Source organism: Sceloporus occidentalis, unplaced genomic scaffold (assembly GCF_023333645.1).
Source record: "Sceloporus occidentalis isolate IW3139 unplaced genomic scaffold, rSceOcc1.0.p SCAF_4, whole genome shotgun sequence".
Classification (NCBI taxonomy): Eukaryota; Metazoa; Chordata; class Lepidosauria; order Squamata; family Phrynosomatidae; genus Sceloporus; species Sceloporus occidentalis.
This window is the reverse complement of record NW_028316984.1, coordinates 96,835,814-96,858,829: the sequence shown is the minus strand read 5'-3', so window position 1 is coordinate 96,858,829 and position 23,016 is coordinate 96,835,814. Positions and strand designations below refer to the sequence as shown.

At 42.0% G+C, this 23,016-nt stretch overlaps 1 protein-coding gene across 2 annotated transcripts in view; it reads right to left on the bottom strand.

The window, feature by feature from the left end:
- The window catches only part of CD81 (CD81 molecule), a 98,540-nt gene extending 75,841 nt beyond the window's left edge, over positions 1-22,699 (bottom strand). The window contains exon 1 of one of the 2 annotated variants that reach the window (XM_089520998.1): positions 22,494-22,699. In XM_089520998.1, coding sequence (XP_089377124.1) covers positions 22,494-22,559 — 66 coding nt within the window. In that variant the 5' untranslated portion in view covers positions 22,560-22,699. Of the gene's footprint in view, positions 1-4,688; positions 4,709-22,493 lie in introns of those variants that run through there. The other variant, XM_089520999.1, reaches the window with a different exon arrangement.
- Between the last annotated feature and the right edge of the window lie 317 nt (positions 22,700-23,016).

Here is a 23,016-nt window from a genome sequence, read left to right as displayed (position 1 = left end):
CATCTGTGACCACATTTCAAAGTATGCTTCATTTAAAATGGAAAACAAGATGCTGAAAAAAATTAATCTTGCTTCTATGAAAATTAGACAGAGAATAAGAGGTAAAGCACTCAATTTAATCCGAAAGACAAGGCCATAATGTGGTAAGAGTCTGCTCTGAATACAGCACTAACATTGTCCTTCTCCAATTGTTTATTCATTGTCCCCAGTTCAGTGGGGCATACTCGCAGGAGAATAGATGCTTGAATTGCCCCTCAAACATTTCCAGTTGGACTTAAATTCCATAGATGTTCTCCCACATAAATAGGTTAGACCCTTTGCCTTGTAATTACAAAGAAATTCCCTATCGGTCTGCTCTAGGAAAAGATTTGAGTTGGACAACTACAAAGCCACAGAGTGGGAGGTAAGGGAATGAGAAGCTTGGGTTGTTGTTGTTGTTGTTGTTGTTATTATTTGGTTCTTGGAGTAGTGAGTTTCAGTTCCTGGCTGCTTGAACACAAATTGTGGATGCAGAAAAGTGTTAGTAAAACACTGGGGGAGGGGAGATTACACAGGCAAAGGAAAACAGTTGTAACTCATCTTTTCCTTAATTTAGTGCCCTGCAGATGTGTTGGATTACAATACCCATTATCATTATCCTCATCTACAAGGTACCTGGTTATGCTGGCAGAAGGCTGCCATATGTCATCTGATTTTCACAGAAGATGTCAAGCACTCAACTATACTTGGAATAATTCTGTTATGATGACATAAAATGGATCTCAAGTAACTATTAGAAGCTTAGCTTCAAATCTCAAAGTGTTATCAAAATGTATCCCTAGTCCCTATGGAAGATAAAATAGTTCTCATTTAGTTTATTGGCGGTTGTCCATTGTTAGACCATTATCCGGTTTCCTTTGCTTTTTTGTAATCTCTTTATTTCATAGTGCAAGAAATACTATTCAGAAATCCGTCAAATAAGATAATTTGTTTTTAAAAAGCACTTTTTAAAGAACAATTATTTTTTAACTATTGGTCATAACATCTAAATTGGATTTTGCGACTTAATTTTCTAATTTAATCCTATATTGATGTAGCCCTATAATCCTATATATAGGTTACCAACTTGTTAATGTAATTTCCAAGGTTTTACTGAAAGGTGTAAATCTTATTAAAGCCTAATAAATTGCTATCGTTCATTTTAGAAAACAAAATATAGTTGATCAGGCTTTCTAAGACATAAAATAATGTTTCACAGTATTCATATAATAAGCAGGGTTAAAAATAGTCATTAAAACATTAACGCAAAAAATTGGTTTAAACCAACCCCCCCCCCAAAAAAAAACCCGGTTTCCTGGGGTTAAAAAAATGTTTTTCTCCCCAGCCTTGCATTTGATGGAACATATTTATAGTGTCCCATGCTTATAGGAACGGAAGCTTATTAAGGTTCCCAGTCTTCTGGAGCTGTATTTATGGACATTATCAGACAAGGGAAATTGGAAGTGTAATCCAATGGCAATCCGAATGCCATCATGGGGTTTAACGTTATTGCGTGATAGACTACCACATGCAATTTTGGGCAATGGGAAGTCAATAGGAATGCAATTCGAATTCACGTAAATTCGCTGAACTAGCGAATTCACATGAATGTATTCTTAATTTCATTCGAAATTAAGAGAAATTCCTCCCGTGTGTTAAATTCCTATGAATGCATTTATACTTCCTTTGCAAATCTGGTTCATCAGTACTGGGAGGTCATAAGGACATGCTTCTCTAACTTCTTCCACACTTACATCAAAGCATGTTTCATCATTCCCGCCCACCCCAAGTGCCCCAAACATCAAAGATATGTTCCTGGAAACCTTTAGGCTTCCTGAATATGTGGCCTGGTGGGACCAAATCCTCAATCCAGAATTCCAGCATCTGCTCTCCTCTCCACCAGCCTTAAAACCACTGAACCTTTTCTCTTGGGCAACCCATCTATCAGCCAAAGTAGATGGATGGCAGTCTTGAGCGACAGATAATACCCAATCAATCAATGAGAAATGGGTGGGCTGGGCAGTTGTTTTTTTAGCTGAACTATACAAATAAACTAACTTGTGCACCCAGGGTTTGTTATTCCAACTATGAAACTGCATCACTGTGAGTTTGATTGCTCACATGTGCCAGCACTCAAATAAATATGGAGTCGACAATGCATATGTATTCAAAATGTGTTCAAGGCATGCAGAGCTTAATCCTGGGTGTATTTGCATCAGTTATTCACACTGCCAATGATGCAAATCTTTTTTTTAAAAAAACTGGGGGGGGGGGGCTGGTAATGATTATCCTGGGTTACATGGTTATTTTGGCAGCCCCCCTCCCCTCAAAAAACTTAACTTGGATTCAGGATGCATGTGAACAATGGAGATTCAACCTGGATTCATCCTGGATTATTTTCACTGTCTGAATAACCCCTCTATTTCCTGTTGGAGATACTAATTTGAAGTAGGGACAAAGGCATGGCAGGTTTAGAGCAACAGGAGGCAAGGAACAGATCAGTTTCTCTTCCAGCCTGCGTGTCTTAAGAAAATGCCGGGATATTAGTTTATCCATATGTGAATGTGAAAGCTGAGCAAGACTGTGTGCATTTTTGGGTACATGTGTAAGAGACAGAATGTATTTTTTATTAATGAAATGGTGTGTGTGTGTGTGTGTGTGTGTGTGTGTGAGAGAGAGAGAGAGAGAGAGAGAGAGAGAGAGAGAGAGAGAGAGAGAGATTGTAGCTACCTCTATAGAACAGCAGTTCATGCACATTAACAATGCAATCACACACACATATATACTCAAATATAAACTCCAAATCAGTGGAATTTACTGCCAAGTAAATCTCTACAAGGTTGCAACCCCATGTATGAGCCAAAAAGGCCACTGGAATGCATCAGGTTTCCCCCAACGTACATATTTGAACTAAGTCCATTCCTTTTGTTTCCTGGAACTGAAGGCACTGCACTTTCTTTTCCTCACTCCCACCCCCATTCTTACCTTAACAATCCTGTGAAATAGGTTAGACTGTAATTACCTCAAGGTGACCACATGAGCTGTGTGTGTGCGTGTGTGTGTGTGTGTATGACTATGGGATATACAGTAGACCCTTGGTATTTGCTGAAGTATGATTCCAGGATCCCCCATGGATACCAAAATCTGGGGATGTTCAAGACCCATTAAATACAGTAGATAGCAAAATTGTGTCAAATGGCAAAATCAAGATTTGCTGTTTAAATTGTTGAATCCATAGATAAATAATCTGTGGATACAGAAAGCCATCTGTGTATGAATCTCATATATAATGTATGTTGATCAGGCTGGGTGGGTGTGAACATATAGCTCATGCTGTTATTGTGAGTCTAAAGGGATTATCATACCCAAGGCTTCCCGTGCTTAAATTGCTGGCAAAATGCTCCAAAAGCATGGCGGTGTGATAGCTGGTCGCGCTTCTGAAGCATCACTGAAGCGTCCCCTCTCCTCTCCCGTCAGCAAAGCATTCACAGAACAGCCATCTCTTCAACAATGGAAACTTCCATTATGAAGAAATGGCTGATCTGTGAACACTTTGCTGACGGGAGAGGCGCAGGGACACTTCAGTGACGCTTCAGAAATGCGATTGGCTGTTACACCTCCATGCTTCTGGAGCATTTTGCTGGCAATTTAAGCACGGTAAGCCTCCGTGTGATAATCCTTTAAGAGAAAGCTGTCGTTCTGAGCAGGTGCTATGTTATTTCACATTAATGCATAGTATATTATTTATACTCATGCCACACATATATTATACTTATTTAATTTTTTTCTTTTTCCTAAATCAATTACATAAATCCTGTGATTTCTCTGCTTAAAATACTCCATTTTTATGTATTCGTCCTCAATTTTGTCTCAAATGTAGGGTTTTAATTGGATTGCTGGTTTAATGCTTTTACATTTTGTTACTCCATATTGTTTCAGCTATTTTATTTCAACTTATATTGTAAGCTGCTTTGAATTCCATTTGGGAGAAAGTTGAGATATAAATCAAATAAATAAATAACTTGACCACACCCTTTTGATCGCATTCTCATGTTGCTGGACAGCACACCTTTAAAATTCACATAGGCGCCCTCATTTATAACTGCAAAATGTCAGAGGATATGTTTCTTTGAGGCCTAAATATCATAAAGGAACCAGATCCTGTTTGATCTTGGAAGCTGAAGAGGGTCAGTCATGGTTATTACTTGGATGGAGACTGCCAACAAATGCTAGGTACTGTAGGCTATATTTCACAGGAAGGAATTGGCAAAACCATCTCTGAGTATTTCTTGCCTAAAAAAACCCCTTTGAATTTCATATCAACAGGCAACCTGCACACATATACCAGTACATGTACACCCTTCTTTGGCAAAACACCTGAACAGGCCCTTTATGTGCGATCACCTAAAACAAAACTGGAAACTCCTCCAATTTGAAAATGACTGCTTCTACACAGGACGCAAATGCAGTCCTTAATCACAGTCTATAATCAGGAAACTGCAACTAGCCAGTAAGAATGTATATAATCATGCTGAAGCAAGATAAATACAGTCCGTTTCTCAAAATCTTCTTTCATTCCCACATCATATTTATGGAGCAACCACAGCCAAAATAAAAGAGTCTGGCAAGAAACACATAAAAAACAAGGGTGATGTCATGTAATTACAGACCTGCTTCAAAATGTAAGAGGCATTATCTTTACCTGAATAGTAATCAAAGGCCACATTAGATACAGGGGTGTTTCATCAAGAGCAAAGCAATAACAAGATAATAGCAAAATAATAAATAAATAAATAAATAATCTCTCTCAAAATAAAAAGCTGACATTTTTCAACATCTTATCAATTTGGCTTTCTGCAGAGATTGGACAGATAAAGAGAAATACAGTTGCCAAATTGCTCAGTTTTACAGGGTGACCAGACATCCTCCTTTTCCAGGACATGCCCTACATTTCAATCTTCTGACCATGAGGAATTCCAAAACATCCTCCATTTTGACCAGGATCAAGAATCCCATTGAGAAACACCACATCTGCTGTTCCCCTTTGAGAAGTGTGTCTACTTGGTAGCCTATCCTCACTGCAAATAGGGGGATAGGATGGATTCTTCTAAAGTTCTTTTTTTCCTAGGAGCAGCAGCAGCAGCAGCAGCAGCTGAAACTTGCTCCCAGAGTCTAGGGTTCATTTGTTTCTTTGAGGGGAAAGTGGGAGCAAATGTGTTAGGAAACGGACTGCTTGAAAACACAATGCAAATGATGAAAAGGCTTTCCCCTTAATTTCAGCACAATGGACAAATGAAGAGAATAATTTAAATATGGATTTAGTCAAGGATTTGTTGCTAGTAAAGTACAATTCTAAACATTTTCCTTGCTCACAGTTGCTCACATACTGCAACCCAACAAGGTACATAAGTGAAGATATGTTCATTAGAAAAATACAGTTGAGTACATAATAAAATACAGTATATGTAATACTGCTGTAAATAAACCATAATTTTTATATTAGTGTTTTAGCATTTATTTTGTAATGTCCTACATTTTTCTTGAATGACTTACATTTTGCAGTGCCTTGTCCTCCTTTGCTGGTCACCCTGGTATTATATAACTACTGTATAAGTAAAACTATGGCGGGATACACACCGCCATATAGTACGTATTGTATACGTACTAGGGTTAGGAAGGGGCGGTGCTTCCGCACCCCCCTAACCCTAGTACGTATACAATACGTACAAGATGGCGGCGCCCCTTCCACATGGGCGCGGCCATCTTTACGTACTGGACGCATAGCGTCCAGACGTGTCGCGGCACCTATGATGTCGTGAATGCACCAGTGGCGCTTCGCGACGTCATCAGTGCGCCGCAAGAAGAAGCTCCGAAATGAGGGCGGGATACAAACCGACGCTTTGCGGCGTTCCCCCGCCGGCGCCATTTGCTCCGCGCGGGAGCTGCAGCAGCCAAACCGCGCGGCTCCCGCGCGGAGCAAAAAAGAAGCTCCATTTCGGAGCTTCTTTTCGCGGCGCACTGATGATGTCGCGAGGCACCGCTGGTGCATTCGCGACGTCATAGGCGCCGCGACACGTCTGGACGCTATGCGTCCAGTACATAAAGATGGCGGCACCCATGTGGAAGGGGCACCGCCATCTTGTACATATTGTATACGTACTAGGGTTAGGGGGGTGCGGAAGCACCGCCCCTTCCTAACCCTAGTACATATACAATACGTACTATATGGTGGTGTGTATCCCGCCGGAGCTTCTTTTTTGCTCCGCGCGGGAGCCGCGCGGTTTGGCTGCTGCGGCTCCCGCGCGGAGTAAATGGCGCCGGCGGGGAAGCGCCGCAAAGCGGCGGTTTGTATCCCGCCTATATAACCTTCACAAAAAATTGAACCTAATATTGCAGGGAAGAAGTTGGGAAGGCCTGTATTATTAGAAGCCAGGTTGGAAGTTTACATGTGCAGCTGATATGTTCATTTTAAACATAATTTCTGCTGTAATAAAAAGCTATAATGTGTGATTCCATATCCTTGTGACTGTCCTTGATGAACTGAATAAAAATTGATATACTCTGGCTTGACTCGGATACATGACCTTGCATAGTTTACACCCGGGAAGAACAAAATGTGACCTACAGGCTGAATGCATATCTTCCCCCACATGGCTGTCTGAATCTTACAGTCTTTGGGGAAAGCTTTGTTTTCATCTCACCACATTCACTTGGTAAGGATGCAACAGGGAACCATTTCAGTGACTGCTGCTAGACTATGGAATTCCCTCCCAAGGGAGGCTCACTTGGCTCCCTCCCTGTTCTCTTTTTGCCAGCAGACAAAGGCCTTCTGATTTAAACAGATCTTCAGTCTTTCAAGGTTGGAGTAAAGGGATGTACTATGGATTTTCAATGCATTTAAAATGCTTTAAAAAACTTTTGTGTCACACACTGTTTTATTTTAACTTATATTGTAAGTTGTTTTGTGTTCCCTTTGGGGAGAAAGGCAGTGTGTACGTTAAATACATATATGAACAGTTCAATATTTTCCCCCATTTTTTAGGCCTGCAGACATCCCCCTCCTCCCAAACTGAAATACTGTGCCACTCAAATTCACTGGCAAAGTGCTACCAAAATGCAACAGCAAGCCAGGAAAATAACCTTTTAAACAAGGATTTTCTTATTTTGAAAGAAAAAAAAAACACAACTTTTTTCCTGATTTGCTGCCAAACAGATGTTGCAATACCCTGTTGTATTTTGGAAGCATAGGATGACAGGGAGGAGAGTCTGCAGCAGATCCAGAAATCCTCCTAAAATTTGCCCCTGAACATGCCAGAGTGTAAACCTATGGATAAATCTTATATAAAAATAAAAATTAGAAGGATCCCTGGATATTCACTGCTAGAAACAAGCTAACAAGCATATTCCTTCTGACTCAAGATTTTAATCTACTTCTTGCTTAGACAACACTTTTGTTTAGCCAGAACTGAGAACTATCCCTTGGCAAAGACTCATTACCAAAAGTAAGATTCACCCAGACATGTTTTAAAAAAGAAGAAGATAAAAGAATATTTTAATGACTCTATCAATTCCTGACAGATTACAATAAACAGTAAGCTAAGATGTTCAGCCAGAAAGAGACACTATGCAAGCAAAATTAACTAGTACGTTCAACTATTTTTAAGAGGGAAAAATCTTCCTTAGGTACAATGGCTGTTACATGCAACATTTCAACAGTTGGTTAGTAATCATTATGCCTCTGGCAGGGCATAATAAATATTTCCAAAGTAAAATATGATAAAGTGAACTTAGCTCTGACTCTGAAGTTTACAAGCAGTGTGTTGATTCCACAGGTTGTTCACATGCTTCAACAAGTATGATATATGCATGCCCCCACAGTGACACTTCCCTCTTACAGTTTTTCTGATCCTTTCTGATGTACAAGGATATTTCCTAAATCTGGTAAACATGATGACACACATGAAAGTCAGCCCTTATAGTACAGCTCTGTATGGAAAAGACCCAAATGAGTACAACTAACTAGGCTGCAAGAGAAGACATATTTGCACTAATCTGTTACAGATATAGATCAAACAGAGAATTTAAGAAAAGTTGTATTAATGAATTAAAATACTGGCCTTAACACTGCCACCTGGAAGTAGATAATGGTTACAGAAAAGGTGGCAGTAGCTCAAGTCAACTGTGCATCTGACTTCTCTTTCCATCCCCCCAATATTCATGAGACATTATGGGGTGGTTTCCATTTTCACTTAAGAAATCTGAAAATTTATTTATTTATATCCCACATTTTCCCCAACCCAGAATTCAAGGCTGCTTACAGCCATTTAAAAACACAATACAAAAAATGTCCTGCTTCTTGAAATCTGGGAGTGAGGAAGAGAATGTCTAGGAAATGGAGGCTCAATTCAGATGAGGCTTCAAATAATGTTTTATCCTTTGGCCTGTGAGGGAGTGAACAGGCAGGCCCAGCTCCACCAGGGCTAGCCTGAAGAAGAAGAACCCTCCCTCCAATCCATCTGCCTTGGTCCAGGCCTCAGAGGGAGAGAAGAACCACTGGACCTCATCCCCTTTCCCACCACCATTCCCTTCTCCTTTTGTGTAGTGTCTTTTAGACTGTAAGCCTGAGGGCAGGGAACTGTCTAATTAAAAATACTAACTGTAAGCTGCTCTGATAGCCTTTAGGGCTGAAGGGCGGGATATAAATACCATAAATAAAATAAAATAAAGTAAAAATATATATCCCCCTACCATCTCATGCACAGATATATTCTCCCATTTCTGAGTTTCCAACTCTGGAATCCTTTAGTTTTCTTTGAAAACTGGATCTAGCAAACTAGTTTGTGCTGACTTCCAAATCCATTGCTACTAGGAAAAGAACCCTGGGAGACTATACAGTTAGAGGAAATTGAGAAACAGGGCTTAAGATTCTGCAACATGTTCCTAAGCCAGTTTACCTCTTATTCCTTTAGTAATATGTACATATACAGGTACATCTATATATAAGCATCACCCATTTCCCCTATGAAGTATATATTATAATAAATATTTGTACTCATTCTTTAATAGCTTGCCTAAGCATGAAAGACTTTGCCGCCTTTTTAAAGCAGAAAATGGCGGCGCCCATATAGGAGGCCCGGTGCGCTCGCTGGAGTCCTGTTAGAGGGCTCCAGGGCAGCGCCAGGCCTCCTAATGGGCGCCGCGCTCCTCCTCCTTCGCCCTCCGCCCTCCTGGCCCCGGCCTTTGCCAAAATGGCAGCCGGAGAGGCGGCAATCGGCAGCAGGAGGGCCTCCTACATGGGCGCCGCCATTTTCTGCTTTAAAAAGGCGGCGAAGTCTCGCGCGACCTTTCTCGTCGCGCGAGACTTCGGCGGCAAAGTCTCGCGCGACGAGAAAGGTCGCGCGAGACTTCGCCGCCTTTTTAAAACAGAAAATGGCGGCCCCCATGTAGGAAGCTCGGTGCGCTCGCTGGAGCCGTTAGAGGGCTCCAGGGCAGCGCCAGGCCTCCTAATGGGCGCCGCGCTCCTCCTCCTTCGCCCTCCGCCCCTGGCCTTTGCCAAAATGGCGGCCGGAGAGGGGCATCGGCGGCAGAATCGGCGGCAGGGGCCGGTTCTGGAGCCTCCGGGGGCCGGATGTGGCCCGCGGGCCGGAGGTTGCCGACCCCTGGACTAGATCAACAGAACCACTCTAGAATAGTGAAAAATACATAAACAGGCAGAAAAACAACTTTAACTGCATCATCATTTTCTAAAAGTACAATAGCAGATGAAATTGTTAGATTATTTACATTGATGTTTAAGACATAAAACAAAACAAAAAAGCTTGCAGAACCTCTCTCTCTCTCTCTCTTTGTCTCCTTAGTGAATGTAGTCGGTACTATAAATGGCTTCTTTTCTTTTTCTAAAGCCTCCTCCAAACAACCTTGTCATTGACATGCAGTGCCAATGTTCTTGGACAGAGTTGCCTAAGTTTTTGTTTGCTACATCGCACTTGTTGGCAACAATGCCAGACCACAGATAAGCAAATCAGTATGGGGAGCAGCAGAAGGCAAGAAAGAGAGAATGCAGCACACAGCTTTACATACTAACAAGTCACTCTGGCGTCAGTCCTTAGAATCCTTCTGGTTCTCAAAAACTTCAGTGTACCCAAAAGGGTATGAAGTATTTGGGGGCCACTTTTGATCAATATCCTATGGTTTGGATTGTAGGACAGAAAACATGTCTCATAATACTTTCCAGCTTCCATTTCTGCCAGCCTGGCAAATAATTCTATTAAGTGCTAACAGCCCACAAAATAATCCCACTGGTCCACTTGTTATGCACATACTTTCATTCAACCCTGCCCTATGCACTGTTATGAGACCAATCATACTGTGCAGGGTAGGCTTCCGGTCCATATGGTTCCTCTAACTATATGCTTCACATACCATGCATGCAACACACATTTCACAAGACTAAGGGAACTTCCAGACCACGATTTTACCACATCATCGCCTTGCTGCATAGTGAATTTTATGTGGGCTCTAGCCATCCTGCCCCTTGTTTTCTCTTGCTTTTTCCATCTACAGTACTTTTATTACCACTGAAAATCCAAGAAGATAAAAAATAGTAGCACAGTGCCTTTTAATTGGGAGCATTATGAGAAGTCTTCTGTCTGGAAATGCCCTGAGCATCACTGTTTGATATTATATGAGGTACAAGTTTTATTGTAAAAGTGCTGTCCATTGTGGTGGGCAGAAGCTTTTACACAGCCCACAACTGTTGTGAAGCAACTGCTCTAGTCAAACTATTATACATTCATTTCCAGAACAAGCTGAAATTATTTTCAAAACAGCCTGAAATTTTACTCCAGTTCTAGTATACAACTATCTCCCTGCCTCACCACTATAGGCAACTCTTCTTCCCTATTTCCCTGCAACTAGAAAATTGGAGGCAGGTGTTGGTTGTTGTGTGTCTTCAAGACTTATGGCGATCCTAAGGCAAACCTATCACAAGTTGGGGTTTGTGGTTGTTGGTTTTTTGTCGAGTTGTTTTTGGGTTTGGTTTTTTTTTTTTTTTTTGCAAGATTTGTTCGGAGGGCATTTGTCCTTGGCTTCCTCTGAGAAAGTGTGACTTCCCAAAGTCATCCAGTCAGTTTCCATGGCCAAGCATAGATTCAAACACTGATCCCCCAGTATCCTAGTCCAATTCTCAAACCACTACATTTTCCTTAATCTTCCTTCTGAAAGAGCCAATTCTAACCCACACAATTTGTATTCAATGGGAAACACTCCTCAAAGTGGGAACAAGTGGATACTTGAATACCAGTTTTCAGTGACAATGGCCTGTTACAGACTGCCAAAATAAAGCTGCTTCGGGTCTCTTGGCAGGTATGCTATTTAAATGATGCATGCATCCTAAGAATCCAGAAGCTGCACCAAAGCTGCACTCCAGTGCTTAGGGATGGAGTGTGGCTTTGGCGTGACCTCTGGACTCTTAGGACCCATGCATCATTTAAATAGCATACCTCCAAAGAGACCCGAAGCAGCTTTTTTTTTGGCAGTCTGTAACAGGCCAGTCTCTTCCTCATAATGTATTTTGACACTAGAGATAAAATTTATTTACATCTTTTTTAAAAAAAAACCACTTGTATTTATTTCAATTCCACAAAGAATATTAAATCAGCAACAAGAACAACATGTAAAAATAGGCTTAAGATATGTGTTAACAGAAAAACCTATATAATAATAATAATAATAATTTGTTTTATTTATATACCGCTATTCCAAAGATCATAGCGGTGAACAGCAAGTAAGCTAATTAGCAAGTAGCTAATTTGCCCCCAACAGTCTGGGTACTCATTTTAGCGACCTGGGAAGGATGCATGCCTGAGTCGAGCTTGGGCCCTTTTGCTGGTCTTGAACTCGCAACCTTGTGGTTTTGAGTGAATGGCTGCAGTACAGGCATTTAACCACTGCGCCACCAGGACTCCTATATAAAGGATGCTTAATTGGCAATTCTATTAGGGTAATTTTTATTTATTCTGCCCCCCCCCCCTTAAAATATAAAAAACATGTCGGACCACATTCTGGACGTATAAGGCAGAGTACACTCTGTTGGGCTTTTTCCACTGCTTCTTGGAATGCATACCAAGGCTCTGAGTATATGTGTCAAATCAATAATAATAATTATAATATTAATATAATTTATTTATATTTTCCCACCTCTCCCAGATGGATCGAGGCAGGATTACAGTTCGCTAAAATATACATAAAACACATCGATAAAATAGAATAACAATTAATATTAAAACTAACTCATCAACAAGTGGCAGTACAATAGAGTTATACTACAATCAGAGGATGGGGGATCTCTTATACAAGGTCAGGTAGGTAAGTTTGCCAGAAAACCTCTGTCTTAAGTGCTCTCTTAAATGCCTCCTCTAGCCATCTCAAATAATACTGTGCAATAATCACAGTCATTTCAATTAAAGATATAACTTGGCTGACCTAGGCTGAAACTCAAAGCTCCACTCTGTATCAATCAGATCTGTTCTGTGGTGCTCACACTTGTACAGATGGAAAATGTAGTGATAAATAATGAGAGGTCAATGAGATAATGATGACACGCACCAGTGTAGTTAGTGTATGTGTCCTAGTCACTTTGTTTTTGTAAAAGACTATCTGAGACTCCAGCACTAAGAAGTTTGTCGCACCAGGGTTAAAACGTTCCCCAGTGCGTTCTAACGTGCCCGCGCGCAGGTGCGCATGGAACGTGACAGGGACACGATGGGGCCAAGAACCCCATTTTACTGCACACTGGAACGCCGCCTTTGCCACCGGGCGTTCCAATCGCGTTCCCATTGAGTTCCAGGGGATGCCATTTCTGAGAACGCTTTTAAACATTGCAGAAGCCATCACCACCAACCGACTATCATTTTTAAGGCAAAAGCCCACCTTTCATTGTTGTTATTTTCACAAAGAATCATGACCCAATGTCTATTTTTCAGGTACATGGGGAAAAATCATGAATTAACAGACACCAAACCATCTTTCATAAAGAGATACTACATGGGGCTAACAGCCTTCACATCAGGGTAACTTTCAGAGTGAGAGAATGTCTTCAGCTAGTCAACACGGGGGTGAGGAAAGTAGAAGCAATGTGTTGGTAGAGGGAAAATGAATTTGCTACCTTGCATCCCACTGAGCTAGCCTGCTGTCCTCAGATGCAGCAGAGGGCTCTCCCTCCATCACAATGAAAGGAATACAGTATTTAACTGTAGATCCATTTGGCTTCTGTATATTAAACTGTGGTGCAGATTTTGTCTGTCTCAAACAGCCAAATACTGGGAGCCATCTCTGCTTCCCAATCAGGGTTCCAATTCTCATTCTATTTGGCTCTGAGTCACCCATGCTTCTTCATCACTGAATGACTGTGGCATCAAATGACAACTCAATGATTCCATGTGTAAAATCAGGGGAGGGAATCACATGGTCTTCAAGATGTTGTTGGACTGCAAATCTGAGCAGCCCTTGCCAACCTAGCTGATGGTGAACAATGCTGTGAGAGTGCTTGTATCACCTGAAACAAAAAACTTTGTTCCCAATTGTGTCAGTTCCTAAACCCAGCTGCAAGTATGCAATGATAAACTTTCACATTATGAGTAAACCTTTGTTATGTTCTTAGTCTAGGAGTGAACTTAAGAGAGATGAGAAAACAGAAAGAGGACTCTCCCATCAATAGCAGTGTTGCCTTTAGTACAAGACCTTTTTTCTTGAGCAGGGGTGGGAATCATTTGTCAGACTGCAACTCCCATCGTTCCTCACTACTGGTTGTGCTGGATAGGGCTGATCAGTCTAACTCTGTCTGAGGGGCTGCAATGAGCTCTTACAACAAAGACACAATACTAAGGGCAAAAGGCTGCGCAGGAGCTTCTACTGAACATTCCAGCATTTCCACAGAACTTTTCACCTTTAATCATGATAGCCTACTACAGCAATAGGAAGCTATGAACAAAAGATAATAAAAGGCTCTCTAGATAAGGAAATAAAGAGAACGGATTTCAGGTGGTTGAGTAGAGAGGAGGAACTGATGTTGTGCTTTCCTGTTCACTGTGGTAAAGTATTGTTAATGAAATGATCTGAAATTATAATACGTATACAGTATTTCATACTTTTAGTCAAACTCAAATAGGTCTGGAAGCTCTCAGAGACTCACTCCCTTCTTCTCAACAGCATAACATGTCCTCCCTCCCCCCTTTTTTTCCAGCCTCCACTCTTTACTCCCTTTCCCATCTGTTTGCAAATGTTCACATGTTGATTGTGATAGGAATTATCCCTTCAGGAGATTTCTAACTACCCTTACACCATCCATATTATCCACTATCAGAGAAACCTTAGTTGGACTGATGGGTATTGCAGTCCAACAACTTCCTGCACTAAAACCTTGTCACAGTGAATCCCTCCCCCCACCAATCAGAGGAAAACTGAGTTTCCAAAACGGTTGCTTCATGAATGGAAGTTTGTTCCCTTTCTTTCTCCTCGCCTATGCATGCATATGCATTCTTTCTCTTCCATCTCCAAATGTAGGACTGCACAGATAAGAACTCTGTAAGTAGTGGCACACCACAGTGGATCTCATTTCTTGCCCATCTTTTCTAAAAATGTCTCTGATCAAAGAACATGCCCAGATAGCTACAGGCAATAAAAATTCTGCATCTCTACAGAAGGACGCTCCCCATGACTCCACCTTATGTTAACTAGGTACTGCAGATGTCACCTGGAGGATATATAATCTGATATTTCCAGGGTATTGAGTTATTGGCTTAAATTTCTCTCTCTGAGAGCTGCCCATCCCTTGTAGGGATTATTTCCCCTTGTGAAAGAAACTTCCCTTGATCTTTGTGAGGCTGGCAAAGAGGCAAGACTGTCCTAATAATTCTACTCAGCCCCAGGACCAAGGCATTTCCCTTACCTGCACATTCCTTTGATGAGTTACATAAAGTTTTAGCTAGCTAATTATATGTTCATTTAATTTTAGACACTATTTTAGAATTTCTCTAATTGTTTCCATCATAAATATACTGAATTAAAAAGTGGACTTATTCCAGGGGTTTTTTTTTTTTTTTTTTTGCATAGTGTGAAACAGAACAGAACTTGGAAATAGTTTCTGGCGGGTTTGGGGGGCTATGAGGCTGTGCTCTAGAAGAGTTTATTCCTGACGTTTTGCAAATAAAATCATCCAGGGTGAGGGTTTTTTCCCCCCAGAAGATAATGGATCATTAAGTAACTAGACATCCTGAGGCCTTGTCATTCAACAACAGAACAATATACAGATTAACATGTAAATCGCTTTCTCTCAACCAACAGTATATATACCCCACTCTCTTCCATGCCTACATTCTCTGAAGATGCCAATCACAGCTGTTGGCGAAACGTCGGGAATAAACAATTCTAGAACATGGCCTCATAGCCTGAAAGACCCCCCCCCCAAAAAAAACCTTATAGATGATGGACATGAAAGCCCTAGAACTTGGAAAAATTACCGGTTTGGAACTACAGCTCCCAGGACTCCATGGCTAGGGGATACTGGCAGTTGTAGTCCAGAAAAGCTCTGCTCAGAAGCTTGGTCTCAAACATGCACTGGACTGCTTAGCAAGCACACAAAAGAGTTTGAAGAACACTCCAATAAAGGGAACATATCCTTCTTGACATGTATAAGCCTGTATTCTCATATATGCAAGTAAGAGGGTATGAAAATGGATGTGTCATGCATCCTGTCCTACCCTACAGTTTGGAAGTACAGGCATACAGTGTCACATTCTGCTTGGAATATGTCATATATTGCACTTTTCTGTACAATCATATATTCAGGAATGGCAAACAGGTATTACATGGGTGGGCAATAGCTGATTTGCATTTAGAAACTCCTCACAGCTAGAAACATAAAGTATGTACACCAAATTAACTTCATGTGCCACCATGATCTAGAAAAGTATCCTTTAAATCCCTCTGAATCACTGGGCAATATTCACAGTATTTATACGAAAAGGATTTGAAGTATAACAACTCAGCTCAAAGTAACAGGATTAAAAGCAAGCAATCCAAATATTTACAAATTCTAACACATCCAATATTGGACAGTGCAGTGAAATATATTTATATATCACCAGCAATTCACTAAGCAATACATTCTTAGGCAGCAAAGTAGGTCTTTGTAAACAACCTTTCGATAAAGAGTGGTTGGGACTGAAAAAAAGTGATTGTGGAAGCCACTATAACTATGTAATTTTTAAAACATGGGCAGGTAACTGGTGGTCCTCCAGATGTCATTTGGCTGTACCACCAGTGAGCTCTAGATGACATAGCCAATAGTGAAGGATGACTGGAGCTGAAATCCGACAACAACTGGAGAGCCACAAGTTGCCTGCTTCCATTTCAAAGCATATTACATGTGTGACTTTTAAAGTGTAGCTAAGTCTATATTTTAATGCTTTAGAGACTGGGGTTTGAATCTCCACTCAGCCATGAAACTCCTTGGGCATGTCATATGTTCTCAACTTCAGGGGAAGGCAATGGCAATCCTCCTCTGAACAAATCATGCCAAGAAAACCCTGTGATAGGGTCACCTTTGGGTTGCAATAATAATAATAATAATAATAATAATAATAATAATAATAATAATAATAATAAATTTTATTTATATGCTGCTTTTCCAAAAGATCAAAGCGGTTTACACAGAATTAAAACCAGTTACAAACACATCATAAAAATAGATAAAAACCAGTAACACAATAAGTAAGTTGGAATGACTTGAAGGCACACAACAACAACAGATAATTTTCTGTGGATTTTTATCCCTTCACCGCAGACAACCCAGCCCAATTTGTAGAACCAGAATTAAAAGCAGATCTACACCAGATATCTAAATCTTGACTTACTCATAATATAGGGAAGAGACTATGGGATTACAGCAGCAGGAATCTGAATCAGATGGCCAGTTTAGATAACACAGCAAAACAATCAAAGCTGGGAAGTCAAATCATTTCTAGAAGAATGGCACAAAAGCAGACACAAAACCTTGTTCTATCTTTCTATTCATCAAGATAAAATGACTACCTCCTTACTTCTTTGAATGACCAGGCAGCTCAGCACGACATACATATGAACAGCACAACCCTAATCATGTTTTGTTGCTGTTGTCATATGCTTCCCAGGCATTGTTGAGTTATGGCGGCTCTACGCCACTGAGATCAAGCACAGTGGTCCCTTGTTATCCGCTGGGGTTTAGTTCCAGGAATCCCCATGAATAACATGTGTTTGCTCAAGTCCCATTAAATACAATGGCATAGCAAAATGATGTCCCTTATATAAAACGGGAGAATCAAGGTTTGATACTTCAAATTTATACTTTTTTTGAATATTTTCAAGCCGTGGATGCTTGAATCCGTGTATAAAAAATTCGTGGATAAGGAGGGCAAATTGTAGAATCATAGAATCGTAGAGTTGGAAGAGACCACAAGGGCCATCCAGTCCAACCCCCTGTCATGCAGGAACTCACAATCAAGGAATCCCCAACAGATGGCCATCCAGCCTCTGCTTAAAGACCTCCATGGAAGGAGACTCCACCACTAACCAAGGGAGTTTGTTCCACTTTTGAACAGCCCTTACTGTCAGGCAGTTCCTCCTAATGTTGAGGTGGAATCTCTTTTCCTGTAGCTTGCATTCATTGCTCTAGGTCCTAGTCTCTGGAGCAGCGGAAAGCAAGTTAGCTCCCTCCTCAATTCAACACCCCTTCAAGTATTTAAACAGGGCTATCATATCACCTCTTAACCTTCTCTCCCCCAGGCTAAACATCCCCAGCTCCCTAAGTCATTCCTCATAGGACATGGTTTCCAGACCCTTCACCATTTTTGTCGCCCTCCTTTGGACATGCTCCAGTTTCTCAGTGTCCTTTTTGAATTGTGGTGCCCAGAACTGGACACAGTATTCCTGGTGGGGCCTGACCAAAGCAGAATACAGTGGCACTATTCATTCTCTTGATCTAGACACTATACTTTTATTGATTCAGCCTAAAACTGCATTGGCCTTTTTAGCTGCCGCATCGCACTGTTGACTCATGTTAAACTTGTGGTCTACTTGGACTCCTAGATCCCTTTCACATGTAGTCTGGTTCAGCCAGGTGTCCCCTATCCTATATCTGTGCATTTCGTTTTTCTGTCCTAAGTGCAGTACCTTATATTTCTCCATGTTGAATTTCATCTGACCCAGCTTTCTAGTCTATTCAGGTCTTTTTGAATGTTGATCCTGTCCTCTGGGGTGTTAGCTACTCCTCCTAATTTGGTGCCATCTGCAAATTTCATAAGTATGCCCCTAATTCTGTCTTCCATAAAGATGTTGAATAGCACTGGGCCCAGGACAGAACCCTGTGGCACCCCACTTGTCACTTCTCTCAAAGATGAAAAGAAGCCATTGTTGAGCACCTTTTGGGTTGAGCCGGTCAACTAATTACAAATCCATGTAACAGTTACGTTATCTAGCCCACATTTTAACAGCTTGTTTGCATGAATGTCATGGGGAACCTTGTCAAAGGCCTTACTGAAATCAAGATATACTATATCCACAGCATTCCCTTCATCTAACAAGCTGGTAATTTTATCAAAAAAAGAGATCAGATTTGTCTGGCAATGACTTGTTTCTCTGAAACCCGTGTTGACTCTTTGTGATTATGGCACTGCTTTCTAGATGTTCACAGACTCTCTGTTTAATGATCAGCTCCAGAATCTTTCCTGGTATTGATGTCAGACTAACTGGACGATAATTGTTGGGATCCTGTTTTTTCCCCTTTTTGAAGATGGGGGACAATGTTTGCCCTCCTCCAGTCTGCTGGGACTCATCCTGTTCTCCACAAGTTCTCAAAGATTATAGCCAATGGCTCTGATATTACATTTGCCAGTTCTACACCCTTGGGTGTAGTTCATCTGGTCCTGGAGACTTATATCCATTTAAATTAACCAGGTATTCCTGTACTATCTCTTTACTTATTCTGTGCTGAAATTCCCCTGCTCCATTATCCTCTGGGTGAGCACCCTTTGCCTTTCCTGAGAAGACTGAAGCAAAGAAAGTGTTGAGTAATTTGAATAAAGTAGAGGGGGTGGGGGTAGGACTGCAGTTTAAGAGCACAGTCCTAAATGACGAAGGGTCACCTGAGCTGACCCTACAGAATTCAAACCCTTCGCAGCCTAGGGATTTAGGGGCAATAATGAGGATTCCCTTCACCCTGACTTAAAACTGTGTCTGCATGATGAACCGGAGGTGGTTTTGAACTACTTTAACTTGGCTCCTTCCTTGCCCCATCCTTCTCCCATAAGATCTTAGCCAGCATGGCAGACTTGCCAGCAGATGACTCTGTTGGCAGATCTTTGAGATCAGCAACAGAAAAAGCCTGTGGTGGCAGAAAAGCACTTCTGCTGGCACAAGAGGCTTGTGCCCAACGTTAGCCCTCTATAGATAATGCATTTTTGGGTTAGGATTGCACAGCAAATACTTAGGCAAACAGCATGGAAGAGGAAGCAAGCACAAAAAGGACTATGTTCTTTACATCTAAATCTCTCCTCACCAGAGAGGAGCTAAAATGGGACAGAGTGGTCTCACAGAGCAGAGATAGGGAGATTAGTTTCTTTGCTCCACCACAACTCAAAGTTGTTTATCATTTGGTGTACTGGATTATGCATTCAACAGGCTGGCTGGTTGTAGCTTATGAGCAGCAGTATTGCTACAGGGCATTGAATATGGTGAACATAGCAACTGGTTTTGGCACAGGGTGACCAGACATCTTCCACTCCCAGGACATGTCTTACATTTCAACCTTGTATCAGGTAGGAATTTCCAAATGTCTTCCATTTTCAGCATGACTAAAATGCCTGAATTTATATTTATATGAGTGTTTTTAGCTTTGATTTTGTAATATCCTACATCTTTCTTAAATGTCCTACATTTTACTGTGCCTTCTCCTCCTTTGCAGTCATGACATTCATCACCCTGGTTTGGCAACCTTCCTTCAAGCTAATGGAGGAAAATGTTTTTCAAAGCCAGGAGACCCCAGTGGAATGAATCTATGATGGTGGAGACCTTCCTAAGTATCCGCACAGAAATATTTTTCAGACACAAGTCAGAATCCAGAGAAATGTCCCAAAGAGATTCTGTTAGCATTTGCCAGAAATTTGGGGCCCAGAGACTAACACCTCTGTGACATGACCTTCCCTGTGTGCAACAATACCCTTTCCTTTGTTTTTGTTGTGTTCCAAAGCAAGAAAACTGGAATACTGAAATCTGCGCAACTCAACCTCTAAGGCTTCTAAAATATCATTTTGCAAACTCCAAATTCTTTTTCCGCTCCAAGCCACAGGAACTCAAACCCAAGTTCTTCTGAGACCTGGGGTGTGGTTGGTGCAACATTCTCCAACCAACCAAGAAGGAAAGATGAGATCATGAGAGGCAGCCTGAAAAACACTGCCAGAGTCATCCATTTTAAAACATCCTTCTGTTTCACCAATATTTTTAGTTCCTTCTTCCACACCCAATCACACTCCCCCTCCCAAAAAAGCTGTCTTGGTTCCCAGGCTAAGATGCACAGCACTCTTCAGCATTTATTAACAGAAAAAATATATAGTGGATTAATTTTTAGCCAATTTGCTTTGGGGGGGGGGGGGGACCCAACACCTTCAACAACTTCGTATCACACTAAAGTTTCTGCCCAAACAAACAAAACGTCCCAGACCCTAAAAAACAGTTGTTTTACCAGAAAGAAAAAACATGCTTCCTCCTGGTACATGAGTAATTTCTAGGACAGAAATACATTCTAGATTAAAGTCATGTTTTAGATTTAGATTCTAGACTAAAACCATACTTTAGAATAAGATTCTAAATTAAACTCCTATTCTAGATGTAGATTCTCAAATAAAAACAATTTTAATCTCGAATTAAAATCCTATTTTACTCTAGAATATATTCTGGAGTAAAATCCTGTCAAAATACTAAATAAAAATACTGTTTTGAACATTCAAATGTGTTCTTCCAGAGGGGTGACAACAAATCACAAGAGTGTTTCTCTGCCTAAAATCAGTTCTGCCTTAAAGCAGCCAAAGAAACGGTTTTTGTTCCCAGGGCCAAAATCCTTCCTGCTAACTTTAAAGCTGAAGTCGAACTTGGGGGAAAGAAAAACACAGAGAGCCAGACAAAACTTTCTACACAATATCTGTGTTTTTCTCTTTTCTCTTTTCTCCCTCCCCACCCCATGCCTGTTTTAAAGGAAAGATAAAGTGGATTTTCCAAGAAGGTGTCCATCCTCCCTTTTCCCTTCCCTCTCATGACCACGGTTCCTTTGTAAAAACAGGATTTAATAACATTTGTGTGTGCAAGCAAGAGTGCCCTCTGACCCCAGCACCCATTTCATCCCAGGCAGGGATTTGGGCTTTGGGGGCACAGAGGGTGCCATTCCTCTCCTGAGTGCAAAGGGAGACCAGAGTGCCAGGTGGGAAGGTGGCACAGCCTCTCTTTTCAGGGTGAACCCATGCGTCCTCACCGCAAAAGAGGGCAAGGTGGTGCAAAATGGAGGACATCACAGAAAGATTGAGGACCTGACAGCATATAAAAGCGGGAACAAACCACATTCATATAAATGTTAAAGTCATGCTTCTTAGTGATGCTCCAAAGAGAGGACATTTGGGAATTCCTCCTGGACAGAAGGCTGAAATAGAGGGCAGGTCCTGGGGGGGACCTCTGAGCCTGAGCACCCTGTCTCCTCCTCCTCCTCTTCTTCTTCTTCTTGGGCGGGAAGGAGAGGCTCCAGGGCTTTCCAGTCTTCATTGTTTGGGTGGGAAAATGATGGATGATCCTGTGGCTCCAGAGTGAGCAGACATGTCCTCACCAGAAAGGAGGACATGAAAGAAAAATGGAGGACCTTCCAAAATCAAAGCTCAACACACTCATGCAAACGCATGCTTCTTGGTGATGCCCAAAATGGAGGAGGGTTTTTTGGGGGGGGGATTCTTCCTGGTCAGAAGGCTGAAATGGAGGACAGGTCCTGGGAAAGGTGGACAGCTCAGGGTGCCCAAGTGTGTCCTCCTCACCTCAGCAAAGGAGAGGACAAGGCATGGTAAAATGGAGGACATTCCAGACAAAAATCAAACCACTCATGCATGCTTCTTAGTGATGACCCAAAGGGAGGACATTTTGCGATTCCTTCTGGACAAGAAGGCTGGAATGGAGGACAGGTCCGGGAAAGGCGCTCTTAGTGAGGCTCCAAAGGGAGGACATCTTGGGCTTCCTCCTGGGCAGAAGGCTGGCCTGGAGGACAGGTCCTGGGAAAGGGGCTTTTAGTGAGGCCCAAAATGGACCTGCTCTTGCCCAGGCAGGCACCCTCTCCTCCTCGCTGTGCCCCCATCCATCCCTGGGCAAGCACCCCATAAAAAGACACAGAGAGAGGGGGGGCCCTGACTCACCCAGAAGACGAAATTGAAGACGAAGAGGAGGTATTTGATGCACTTGGTGCAGCCTTCCACTCCCATGGCTGGCTCCGAGGATCTCTGGCCTGGTGGGCTCCGAGGGGACTCTTTGCAGGAGAGAGAGCGAGAGCGAGAGAGAGAGAGAGAGGGCTCTGGGGAGGATGGACGCAGAGACACAGACAGACACAGGCAGCCTCCTCCTCCTCCTCCTCCTCCTCCTCCTCTCCCCCTTCGCCTCCTCCTCCTTCCCCCGCTATTTCCCCGCCCTCCTCCTCCTCCTCCTCCTCCTCCCAGAGAAGAGGAGCAGAGGATGGAGAGAAGAAGAAAAGCACCGCCGCCTACAGGCAGGCCGAGGCCACACACACAATCCCACTCACTGCCGGGGATGGCTATTGCTTGTGTTATTGTTGTTGATGATGTTGATGTTATATATGCTGGTGTGAGAGAGTCTGTGTGTCTCACAGTGAGCGTGTTCTGTGTGTGAGAGGTTGTGTGTATGTGAGAGAGGGTGTGTGTGTGT